The sequence below is a fragment of the Stegodyphus dumicola genome, chromosome X2, assembly GCF_044657685.1.
Source record: "Stegodyphus dumicola isolate Sdum_Otavi_A_Nest chromosome X2, ASM4465768v1".
In the NCBI taxonomy this organism is placed as follows: domain Eukaryota; kingdom Metazoa; phylum Arthropoda; class Arachnida; order Araneae; family Eresidae; genus Stegodyphus; species Stegodyphus dumicola.
In genome coordinates, this window is record NC_140781.1 from 184,752,353 (window position 1) to 184,766,262 (window position 13,910).

The window sequence follows — 13,910 nt, forward strand, 5'->3', positions numbered from 1 at the left end:
CTTACTCAATACAGCATTGTAGTTGACCAGAAACTCACCTTGCCTTAGAAAGTTCCCTTTTGTAGGTTTATCAGGTTCAATGTTCCGCCTTACTTTCTTTGGGAACATGCAAGGACCTGACTCGGAACAGGGAGCTTACTAAAGCTATGTTCAATAACTGTGGGAAGTAGACAAGATACACAGGAAGGGTATACAAAACCCTTTATTTTTCACTCTTTACAATAATTTCCGTACTTTGGAATACAGAGACCAACTACTTGTGGTCTGAACGTAAGAATATAAAAATATTTAACTAAACTCTAACTTAACTTTGGAATGATAAACAAGGAAGATTGGCCGTATATTAACAGGAAGCCGTATGTAGTACAGAAAACTGTTAACACTACAATACGTTTAAAATTATCACGAGGATTAAACCTCTGGCCTGGAAGGCAACCAGCAACCGAGTAAAACTTCTAAGGCAAGCGGCCTGCTTCGACTAACTCCTTCCTCTCTCTCGCTTGGCAAAAAGCCACAACTTAAGTACTTGGCGTTCGCCAGACAAATTTTGCATAAATAAGTTAACGCTTTTAATTCTGGCCGGAAGTAGAAAATAAGAAGTGATAGTAAAGATTTAAAATAAAATAAACGTTAGTAAAACTTAAGATCCTTACAGGTTATTTTGGTTGCCCCTATAACGAAAACTTCTTTTCGCTAGGAGCATACTTATAGAGAACAATCGTTCTAGCACTAACCTCGATGTCTCTCCTCCAACTCAGCTTGAGTTTGTATTACTTGATCTATTGAATTTATAGATATCTAGAGGCAATCTTTCCCTTTGGATATGTGGTTCGATAACTCTACCACTGGAAAGAATCTTACAGAATCCTTTCCAGTCTCTGTACATGAGAACCACAATTAGAGTTGAATAATTTCCAACAATGCAATACGCAAGGGTCCCCTTTTTTTTTTTTTTTTTTTTTTTTTTTTGGTAACTATGCTAGCCAATAACTCTTCACCACCTGTTACTTGGACGACTGGTTTATTTGGCTTGGTTTATTTGAGTATGGCAAAGCACACGTGGGCTATCTGCTTAAGGGAACGGGCGCCTTCAAGAAGGACTTTCGATTGGAAATCGGCTCGTATCCAAGTTAAACAGGGAAAAACCACGAAAATGACCAGGCAATCAACCCGTTCGCCGGGATTCAAACCTGGGTCGAACTACCAATGTTCAACGACTTTACCGCTCCGCTGTTGATGAGCCTCTCACTTGGATGAAGATGAAAGCAGTGATAGAATTAAAGCAAAGTCTTGCTCCATTATCTGGGAAAGATGAAGTTTTTATCACTAATGTCTATGAGACATTGCTTAACAAATCTAATTTTTAAACAATTATTTACAATGTCTAGCCAAGTTCCCAGATTTCTGAATTGGTTATGCATTTAAAAGAATTACTTTTTTTTTCAATTTTTCTTCTAGTTCATGGAATTGGATACCAGTCGAATAATTGGAAACCAATCCATATAATTTTTGTAACACATGGCTGAGTTTGAAGTCATTTCTACTCTCTGTGTTTACAATCTCACCTAAATGTTTTACTCAATAGGTCGTGTCATATTCACAACACTGTCTTCTGTTACTTCCTTGTTCTTTAAAGTTGATGAATTTTCGCCAGAATCAGTTAGTTTCAATTCGCTATTGTCTTTTCTTTCTTCCTCATACTATCATTTTATTTACTAGCAATCAGTGTTATGTTGTGTTTTCCTCAAACTTTTACTTAATGCGCCTCCCTGCCGTGAGGTTCCCCCCCCCCATCAAATTCCTCTTAAGCTTTCTCTTTTGAAAACTTGATATATATTTTCTGTCTGTCTGATACACAGAAAGAATTCGTGTCCAAATTCACGATATGGCCCAGAAATTATGGTCGATATTGTTATTTGCCTACTTGTTCATAAAGGACTGAATGCACACAGAACCGATGGTAACTTGAGAGAATTTATTTTCCAAGAAGAAACATTTTTTACAGTTATGGAACTTTTCAAAAAAGCTCGCGTACAGTATTTATTAGTATGATAGAACACAATCAGCAGTTACCACACCAAACTAAAAGGAACGTTTAACAACGCAATGCAAAGCGCATCTAAAGAGGGAAGCTCGCACAGAGATTTTTAAGAATTCTAACCACACTTCTGAACTGATACTCTCTTCGATCTTAGTTTTCCTCCGTCCACCGAGAAATTTCTAGTACCTTCGCTTTCTCGAAATTTCTGGAAAGCATATACGGTTACAGTTACACATAGGGTTAGCTACAGTGACAGTTACATATAAGGATCCCACCAGCTACAGCTATACAGGAACTGAATCCAAATGTCGCGGAATGGTCTTCAAACTTGGCGACGTTTGGGGATTTCTCGTCAATTTTGGGCAAAAAAATTAGTCGCCAAAACCAGTACCAGCTTGGCATTACAATTTTACATATAATTTTCCGTTTTCGCGATATTTGGAAAGAATGTGCAAACTGCAGTAACCTCAAACCCATCCCTCTTTTCCCGAGAAAAAAGGGATGTATTTCAGACCAGAAAAATAAATTCTTCAGAAATGTTAAGCAACTTGTTTATTTTCCGAGGCCAGCAAACGGTAACTGCGATTAAACTATATTAATCAACAAGTTGATAGTGCAATCATTTCTCAAGCATTGAAATTATTGAGCTGAATCAATCAAAATAGCATAATCAAAACGTCTAACGTAATGAAATGTTATGAAGACAAAAGAGGAAGTCTTATTTTTTCTACACATCCAGGTCAGCAGAATTCTGAAAGATTTCATGTAGCAGAGACATATAAAAATTCTGTGAAAATATAACCTGAAATCATCCCACCAAAAGTCTTTTTGTTTTCTTAACAACTAAAAGTCTTTTGATTTCTTCTATACATCAAGACCAGAAGAATTCTGAAAGATTTCCTATATAAGCTGAGAATAAAAATTTTGTGAAAATTTTGTGAAAATATAACCAAAACTTTACATTTAATCCCATAATAGAGAGAATTTGAAGCAAAAATCAGTTATAAATATAGCGATATTTTGAAGATAACTATGGAGAAATTTTAAGAGTATGCATTATCTATAAATATTTCAGTTCTGTATTTAAAATTTTAGAGCTCAAAAGAATAATTACTAAGGAAAGGTGGACTCACCAACGGCCGAGCGGTAAAGTCGCTGAACACTGGTAGTTCGGTCCGAGGTTCGAATCCCGCGAACGGGCTGGCTGCATGGGCGTTTTCGTGGTTTTCCCCATGTGTAAAGTGTGTACGAGCCATTTTCCCTTAGAAAGTCCTCCACGAAGGCATCCCTCCTCTTAGGCAGATAGCCCTAGTGTGCTTTGCCATAATTAAATACACACACACACTAAGGAAAGGTGAGAATATTATTGATATTATCTAAATTTTACTCTTGCCTAACTCAACTACAGATAATCGAACAGAAAGGATTTTCAGTGATTACCTTGTTATTAAAATTTATGGAAACAGTTATAAAATATGAGCTTCAGTATTTCAAATTGTGAATTAAGGGTAAAGGGAAAGATAATGGAGAACATTTTGATTATGGTTTACTTCTAATTAACAGAAGCAAACGTAGCATGCCTAGCTAAAGTAAGTAACTGGCAAAATTTTGATTTTATGTGTTATTAATAAAAAGCTCAACTCATTTCTAGAGATAAATGTGATCTCTCATTTCTGAGAGTAAATCTGAGAGGAAATGAAAAAGCTTGAATTTGAATTTTAGGAGGTTTTTAACGACTTAATTTGAAAGAGCTCCCTTGCATGGATAAAGCTGGATATGGTTTAATGCCACTGACGTTTAAAAAAAATTTCAGATAATTAAAGTCTTTTGCATTTTTAAAGAATTGTTTCATTAAAAAAGGTTTGTGAAAATATATTAAGCAAACAAACAGAGGAATATAGAATAGAACAATTATTAGGGCAATAAGAATAATAGCAGTAATAATAAAGTAAGATATTACAAAATTTTAAGATGAAAAGGAATGTTAAATCAAAAACGAAAACTTACACAGAAGTAGAAGAAATCTAAGTGACATGAGAGACCCAATCTTTACCGAAAGCTGCTTTAAAGCGGTGAAGAGTTGGTAAACCTAATTCTGCACACAAACAACAAAGCAATCTCTCAAAAGCAAGTAGACAGGAAAATAACAGATAAAAATGTATAAGGTCGAGATGAAAATAAGTAATTGGTAAATCTCAACCTTTGTTTGGCATTGATAACAAATATAGAGCTGCTTTTCCAAAGATAAAATAACTTGTGTCATATCTTCAACAAATACTTTTTGCTATTGTCTCCTAATTATTATCATAGTGCCATAAGAAATAACTTCATTATTTAGGTAGATTAAATTAGATTAATTTATTAAAGCAAAGCGTCTATATACGGCATAGCCAACGACTGTTTAGTCTCTTAAATGTGTCTGGCTTTATAACAAAGCATAGCTTTATTTTTAAAAAGTACTTAATTATTTTTTGAAACAGAAATCAAACCACGACACGATTCTCAACAGCCTAATTTTTTTTTAAATTACATTATGTGTATTATAATTTTAAAAATTTCATACTGAGCGCCATGCATTAATTTTCAAAGTACAATAAACAAAATGCAAGTAGTCCCGTTCATGCATATAACTGTGGAAATTCTACTTTCCGAACAAATAATCCATTTTAAATAATAAAATTTAAAAAAAAAATATCTTGACAACTAACTGCGTTGGTGATGCACTTCAAATGTGACTGAACGTCACAATGAAAATATATAAATTTAACGTGCACTGGCAAACAAGAAAAGCTGTCTGAGAATCCAGTTCTTATCGAATGAATTAATTAAATGATTTAAGGGTAGGTTTGATCTTCGTGTGTTAAATTCTGTAAGAAAAATAACTAAGTTATTATTTTTGAGTAAAAATCTCATTAAGTTGACAGCTTATTTTAAAATAATTTTCATACCCGCAGTTTTGAATTCTCCTCAGTGCTCTTTGTCGTGTCTATTTTCCCTTTTTTTCTTTCCAGGAAAGATTGTGCATGTTGAGAGTAAAAGAAAAATCCTTATTCTAACCTTCTTTTTTACCTCAAATCATCACATTATCCTTCACTCAAATGTAGTTACCCCATTTATTGTAAAAATCACTACATCTTCTTTTTTTCTAGCTTGCTGTTCTAAAAACATCTGACAACTACAATCGAAGGGACGGGTGATAGAAACCATAACAAAACGCTTGTTTTTTTATCTGAAAAGAGAAACATTTAGTTCATCGTACAGAAACTTAAAACTTTTATAGCATAGGGACACACTACGCTGAACACATACTAAAAGCAACAGTAACTATTAATTTAAGCTTATAAATAATCACATTATTCAAAAATACGAAAGTCTTATTATTTTAATTCAAAATTTATTTTTTTTTTTTCATAAACATTTTCGCGCTTTTGACATGGTGATATAGGAGCCGGTAATTAATTAGAAATATTATTTAGCTTATTCTGCTGGCATGTATCACGATTTCTTGACCTTTTTTCCTCCGCAATCATGGCCTTGGTTATGAGGCATGGTTTGGAGGTATGACCTTGAAGTGCCTATTCTAAAGTAACAGAATATAGTGTGTTATTAGCCTTTATTCGAACAACATTAATAATGAATCGGAGGAAAGTTTCGTAAATTATTTTATTATCTGCTGACAATTGCACACATGCTATATAAAATACGTTTTCGATATATTTTTGAAATATAGGGAAATAGGAAAGTTTGCATTATTTTTTTCTATTGAAATAAATGACAAACTACGTTCATAATATAATATTTTCTTGGGTATAGCAGTCACTTTCGGTTTCTATTACCTCTCCTCCAATTATTTAATAAATGTTTTTATTATATTTTTGTACACGTTATCTTGTCTAGCATAAAGAAAGTACTTCAACTTCCTTTCGATATCTTGCCGATTTTAACATCATCACAGTCGCAAATTGTTGCCTGCTGCTAAGTAAAGATAACAATCCGAAGGTGCTATCAGGGAAGCATGACAAATAAGCTAGAATTCAGCAGCCGGATCTAGTAATCATTTTCTAGGTTGCTTTGTAAGGTTTATTTAATTAGCCAAGTATTTTATATTAATTCTTTCTTTATATTTTTCAGTCGACCAGAATTTTTCAGAATGCAAATTATATTATTTTTAAGTAGTGAGTGCAATTAATTAAGAGAATATTCATTACCAACATTAAGATAACTAATTATCCTGTGTGTCAAGAACCATAAGCTGTGCATCCGGAGCTCGATTGAGTTGATACCCGATTGAGTGTTGGTTAGTTATTTCATTTATGTGTTCACAAATTAGAATTAATGCAAAGGTATATTGTGGAGCTTTTCACATGAGTCTGATTATGTTCTTTTAACTTAAACATTTCGCGTTCATTTGAACTTCGTAAGAACAGTGGATAGTTTCGTTGATCTGGAGGTTTAATTGCAGCTTAAAATTTTTAACAAATAAAGACTTATTTGAGTTTTGGCATCGTGTATTATTTCACTTAAAGAGATAGATTCACAAGTTCACTTATATATTTGTTATTTTGTGATTACAATAATTCATCTGAACAAGGTAAAATTACTTAAATAAGGGCAAATAAATTAACCAAACCTTATAAGTCTAATTGTATGTGTGGTATGTTGTTTTCCAAGAGGAACGGAATTGCCTTTCTAGGGAGATTTGGGAAGCATGATCGACCAGCCGATTCTACATGTATATTTACATTTCAATAGATTCTCTATTACTTTGGTCCATGAAGAGTGGCAAGAACATCCAGAAAAGAATAGTGTTGCGACTACATCACAAAATAAGCGACATTGGGGTTCAATAACAACTCTAAAGTAGTGATCGTTTATTATAGTGCTATTGTCCAGCCCATGTTTCCTATTTCAGATATGGCGGCCTTCTCGAGGATATTGGCACATTCATTTTCAAACATGTAATGGCCTGAATTGCCCATCATTCCTCACACGCAGCAGCACTGGCCGTCATCGTTACATCTAAACCTCTAGGGCAGATGGCAAACTTACCATATTGCTCTTAAATGTAGGGTGAATAAAAAGCATTTCCGTAATTTTCGGCAAAAATTCACTTAAGTCCCTCATCCTGTGTTTCCAGTCTTCTAGCTAAATTGCCAGAAGGCAACTTGTCATCTTTTTAAATAAGGAATGCTGACACTTACCGTCACCGTTACATCTAAACCTCTAGGGCAGGTGGCAAACTTACCATATTGCTCTTAAATGTAGGGTGAATAAAAAGCATTTCTGTAATTTTCGACAAAACTTCACTTATTAAGTCCCTCACCCTGTGTTTCCAGTCTTCTAGCTAAATTGCCAGAAGACAACTTGTCATCTTTTTAAATAAGGAATGCTGACAGAAGTATTGATATGATCGGTATTTTCTGAAAAGTTATTGATACGTCAGCCACCGATCCGAATACTGGTAGCTGTATAGGGTCCCATTTCGTTTTACTAACAGTTATTTTAATTTGTGAATCTCTTCTGAATTCTCTTATTTTCCCTCGAATTTCATAGCCTGGATATAAATGAAGTAGGTGAAAGAGAGTATTTAAACTTTTGGGACGAAAATGTTAGACAGAGTGAAGCGCACGTTTGCTATTTTGTTCTCAAGCTGTTAACCTTAGTAGCGGCTACACATTATGGCCGTCTAGTTAGTATATCGCCGGTGTAGGCTTCTGAGTTAGCCAGTTAGATTAAATTTAATTGTGTAGAGTAGCACTACATCTTTTTAATTTATTTTTACCTTTTAAAATTATCTTACCTATTTTAAATTTATCTTACCTTTTAAATTTATCTTACCTTTTAAATTTATTATTGAACTACTTTTATGTGTCCGTTCTAAGTCCGTGCTGTCTGTTAAACAATTTGTGATAAATAAAGGGACCTTTTACACCTTTTCCCTGTTGTGTTCATCTTCCCACCTGTACGAGAATTCGCAAGGTATGACCTTTAAACCTGTTAATTATTGAATTCTTCCCAAGGATTGATGTTAAGGAAAGAGGGGTACGAAATTCTCGGACTCCATCCTCTTGGGGGGGGGCTGTCAGCCAGAACTGCGATAGATTATAAGCAGATACCTTTGCGTTTTCTGACTAAATTAAATAATCTTAAACATTATTACATGGTCTCATACTTACTTTCTGCTAATCAATGCGATTTATCACAATTCCTTTATAGAAAAAAGAGCTGTAGTGACCTCCTAGACAAGAAAGCTGTTTTCAACAATGAATATTCAAGATTAGACATAAATTAGAACTTGAACTTAATGTGAAATTTTACTTTTTAGTAATCTAATAATATTGGTTATCTTTTACTATTCGTAGGAAAATTAATGAACATTTGGAAAAAATGAGTATAAGTAGCTGAATTTGAAACGAAATTTTACATTTAATACTCCGCTAATGTTGGTCAACTCTTACAGCTTTCAGGAAAATTACAGACTTCTCTTTAACAATAAGAGGTATAAGAGATTCAAACTTGATACAGATTTTAAACTTAGGCAAAATATAGTTTTATATTAGAGTCAGTTTTAGAGACCTCAAAGCATTTCAACAAAAATGAAAACTCTCTTTTCAAGAAGGATTTTTTTCTTTTTTTACTGTTAGAATAACAACGTTAAGAAAAAGTACTTTGACCAAGGCCTGCTCTCTGAAAAACATATATAATTTGAAGAACTTCTACCAAATGCAATTAGCCTGTTGTTGCAAGTTGAGTATCAATAAACGGTGTACAAGAACTTGAAATTGGAGTCGATCATAGTCCTAATAAAGGCTCTTTACACAAGTAAACAAAACAAAACGTCTAGTTACGTTAGAGTGAGCCACTGGCAAAGATGACAAAAGCCAAAGAAAAAACTATCATTTTCGGTGAATTTTTAATGAGACAAAGTTGGTTGTACTAAATTTATTTCAGTATTCTATGCAAAGGAAAGTAGAATAAATCGAAATCTTAAGAAATAAATATATAAATTAATTATTATGACCAATTTTAATTTTCTTTTAAGAGCTCCGGTTTGCATATCATTTTTATTTGCATACAAAAGTATCCTCTCTTTAAAAGAAAACAATAGAAAATAATCATTTAAAAATTTCTGATTCTGAAATTTTGGATAGCCCTATGATTAAAATAGAACTGGGATATACCTATCTGATCTTGCAAGGAGAAATTCAGGCAATGCCAAAAAGTCTAAATTATTGGTAACCCATTCTCCGTTATGTTCCTCAGCAGTTCCGCAAACAAAGCAGTATACAAAGTTGTCAGCATGGTTGAATATGATTGTATATATCATTACGATAAAGAAATATTAGTGTCATCGTCATTTTACGTTTTGTGATTATAGCGATTTGTGTCCATACAGCAAGCACATTTTCCTAATTTATTATCTTCAAAGTTACATTCTATCCGATTACTTCAGCAATTTCAAAAGCAAGTGGAATTACGTATTATAGATAGCTTAATTTCGAAAATGCTTAATGTGAGTAAGCTTTGATAATGCTTACTTTCTTCTTCTGCTGTTAAAATTGCTTAAATCGGCACAGCCATTCTTTTTTTTTTTTTTTTTTTTTTGACTTTTTATCTACTTTCAATATAATGCTTTATTACCCCCTCCCCGCCCCCCCAAAAAACTACAGACAGTTACTCAATATCTATACTTTTTTCCTTCTGTGATTTCCACTTTGGCATGTTTCATCCAATAATTTTCATCCGACAATTGGAATTTGATAATTCTGTTACATTTACGAGTTTCATAAAAACAACCTGAAACAAACATTATAGAAAATCAAGAAATGAAAAGAAAAGAAACGCAAAAATAATCACATTTGGTCCAAAATCAGTTATTTTCCAGCCTTAACCCAAGTATGGAGTTCCTTCGTAAGTCATATGATAACAAAAGTTTTAATTTTAAGACATATTGCACAAAAATATATCAAAGCATATTTATTTATAATAAAATAAGCCTATTTTACTCGAATGCACCATTAATTACACCATGAGTAATAATCACTTGCAAATCCAAAAAGTAATTTCCATTACGAGTCCCAGTGCCATTTTAATTAAATACATAGTTTTGCATTAATCTCCGTGTTCTATGATAACCGCAGAGAATTTTCACTTATTAATCCATTTATGGATACAAGTTTTTTGTTAAGAATCATTTTTAGATGCTACAAAAATTTATATTAAATTTCTTTGCGTACTGTGCCTTTCACTTACTTCAAGACATACTTAGTCATATCTTCTAGATGTGTAGATTTCAGTTTATAGATTCGAAATGGGCATATTCCGGAATTCTGAAATTCAAATAAAGTTCATCTTAAAAAGACTCTTCTTTATACTACTGAAGCTGATTTCCCTTATTTCAGATGGCTATGATACAAAACACGTGCTTGTTTTAAGATTGCAAAATAGAATGCATAAGTTACACTTTTGCTGTTAACATTGAAAGAAAAATTTTCCCTTTTCAATGAAACTATGTTGTATTAAGATTTTTTTCTTTCGAAGCCGGAAATTGTGTAGTGAATTTCTAATTCGGAAAGCACTTTGTAAGGCCGGAGTTTACTCAGAATATCATGTTATGCCTCGAATAAAAAGAAGAAATGCTTACCAGCAAGTGTCGGAATTCGATAGAGGCAGAATCCTTGCCTGCTGAGAGTGTGGATTATCGTTCCGTGATATCACCCGTCGCACTGGTCGATATCCAACCACTGCCACACGAATATGGAATTAATGAGTTGCTGAGGGTCATACTGAATGGCATGCAGGATCTCAACGCCCTCCCGTGACTAACGTCCAAGAAGACAGAGATAATGGGAGGTCAGCCCTGAAAAACCGCACAACCACATAACGAACTGCAGCAGCGTGAACTATCTGTACGCCCACCATTACTTCGGTTTCCCTTGACAACGCAGCACAGGTAGAGACGGCGTCTCTGGTGCGGCGAACGACAAATCTGGATACAGGAGTGGCACAATGTCATCTTTTCAGACGAGTCTCGGTTCTGCGTGCAGTATTCTGATGGACGTATACGTGTCTGGAGGCTCCGAAGAGACTGCACGCCACCTGCTTGTATTCGATATCGGTATAGGAACCCTGCACCTAGTGTGATGGTTTGGGCAGCCATTGGGTACACGACACGCACATCTCTAGATCAGATCGACTGTAATTTGAGCGCAGATTGGTATATTTCTGACATCTTACTTCCAGTGGTTGTGCCCTATCTTCGAAGCCTGCCAAACTCCGTCTTCCAACAAGATAATGCAAGACCACATGTTGCACGTCGTGTTCTGACCTTCCTAGATACACAGGGTATTCGACTGATGCCCTGGCATGCACGGACTCCAGATCTGTCACCCATTGAAAACATCTGATCATGGGTTGCTTAGAGACTGGCACGCCATCTCTCTCTAGTTAATACGGTTAATGAAGTGTGGCATAAACTTAAAGCAGCATGGTATGAGTTGCCCGTTTCTGATATCTAAGCCCAGTTCGTCTCCATGCCTAACCGGGTAAGGGTCTTTCGAGCTGCAATGGGTGATAGTTGTTTCTACTGATTTCGCACCCTTGTACATCCCAAAACCGCTCACAACTTTTAATCATTTTGTCTTCATGCCATGCTGTTTACGTACAATGATATCTTTATTTTTTTTTTTTTTTTTTTTTTTTTTTTTTTTTTTGTATTTGTTTTCCTTCATGGTGTTGCAATTTTAATGGCTAGCAGAGTAGAAGCCCAAGATCAATATTTTATTGGACAACCTTTTGCGCGGATAACTGCTCTGATTCGTTTGGACATCAGGTCTACATTCTTCTAGAGTACATTTACGTCCCGATAATACCATGCATTGGCTATGCAGTTTTTTAGATCTTGTAAATTAGATGGACGAGGAGAGTGCTGTCGGATGCGTCTTTCCACCATAGCCCATATATTTTCTATGGGGTTACGATCCGCGCTATGCGGTGGCCAGGGAAAGTATTGGAAGTCAGACTGAAGTTCAGCGAACCAATTTTAACCACTTCTGGCATGCTATATTGTTGCATTATTGTCCATGGAGTATCCGTCGCCATCAGGTAAAAATGCAACATTGCAGGGTGCACTTGATCTGCCAGTATATCTAGGTATGTCATGGCTGTTTGTTTACCCCCCGAGGAACACCAGGGCACTACTTCCATGCCAACAGAACATAACCCGTACCATGATACTCCCACCAGACCCTTTCACAATGCGAGTAAGGCAAGATGGAATCATGGCTTCATGGGATTCCCACCAAATTCGACGTCTTCTATCAGTGCAAAAAAAGGTGTTACGCGATTCATCTGATATTACCCGTTTGCAATCTTCAGTGTTCAGTGTCTTCTTTCCTGACCACTGCAAACGAATTCTTACATGCCGGGCAGAAATGAGTGGTTTTTCTCACAAGCACCCGACTATGCATTCTTATCCTCTGCAATTTTCTGCGCATGATTCTAGCTGAAATCTGTTGGGAAGAGCCTTGGTTGACGATGTGTCAGCTGAAGCACAGAGTCCCTTTTCTGCTGTACAATTCAACCGATACAACGTCGATCGCTTTCTTGGGAAAACTGTGCTCGAACCGCATTTATGTCATCTAGAGAAGGACTATGGGTTTCGATTCCAACCTTTGAAAACCTTTGATCTGGCTACTTTTGAGAACCCGGTAAGATTTTCTATCTTCGAAATCGAGGCCCCTGCTAAACGGGCACCAATAATAAGCCCTTTTTCAAATGGTAGAAGATCTGTCGTTTTTCCCCATTTTACTTCATTCATCATGAAAAGCACTCTTACATCTTACTTATAATACTAGCATTCTAACAACATGTAACACACGTCATTAAACAAATTTGCATACTTCATCCCTAGCACGCATTCAAATGAAAATCTCAAAGGTTTGTAATTCATTGGCCAGTGTTTATGTCTTTTCCGGGATTTTAACCACGGATCTTATAACAGCCAGCCGGATGTACTACTAATTGCAACATAAAAGCACAGAGTGAGGAAAATCAAAATTTCTCATCAGATTACGCTCTGTTTTTTTCTAATATGGTTAAAAATATTTCGTGATTTACCTTTATTGCTGTCCTGTTATAATTATTCATATGTTACCCAAAACTTTGTGATCAGCGTGAATGTGCTATCAATTCTTGTATCCTCCCTAAAGAGAAGATACAAAGAGTAATACGCATAGTGTGAAACCTAGTGTCGGGAAAAAATAAAAACACTCGTCTTTGAATGAAAAATCTGGTATTAAACCCAGATTTTCATTCAAAGACGAAAGTTTTTATTTTTTACGACACTAGGTTTCACACTATGTGTATTACTCCCTGTATCTTCTCTTTAGAGAGGATACAAGAATTGATAGCACACATATATACCAAATGAGCATATTTTTAACGTATTTCATTCATGTTGTACTACGGCATATTTCAACGAATAATAGCTTTTCATACGTTAAAGTAATACAAATTCGCTTTGAACCTCAGCATCTAATTGTAAAAATACTGGAATTAAAAAACCTAATTTAAACATATGCAACGAAAGAGATATTGTAAAAATATTGTAATTTGAAATCTTTTTTTTATTTAAGTCATTAAGTTTCAAGAAAAATATAAAATAAGCACTAGAAAATGGTTTATGGTTATTACAACTTGTGTCTTAAAAAGAGAGAATTACAAATGATACATCTGTTGCATCAAAACGATCAAAATTTTCCTTCATAAAAATATTTGCAGTGTCTGAAAAATGCATTGGATGATAATAGTTCAATAATATAATCTGCTTGAATAACTAGAGTTAATTTAGGATGAATTGCATTTTAAT

General features: G+C 34.8%; 1 protein-coding gene across 2 annotated transcripts in view; it reads right to left on the reverse strand.

The window, feature by feature from the left end:
* Window positions 1-4,178, reverse strand: part of C3G (C3G guanyl-nucleotide exchange factor) — a 196,182-nt gene extending 192,004 nt beyond the window's left edge. For both annotated transcript variants that reach the window (XM_085809356.1, XM_085809354.1), the window contains exon 1: window positions 4,049-4,178. In XM_085809356.1, the coding sequence (XP_085665482.1) occupies window positions 4,049-4,076 (28 nt within the window). In that variant the 5' untranslated portion in view covers window positions 4,077-4,178. The remainder of the gene's footprint in view (window positions 1-4,048) is intronic.
* Between the last annotated feature and the right edge of the window lie 9,732 nt (window positions 4,179-13,910).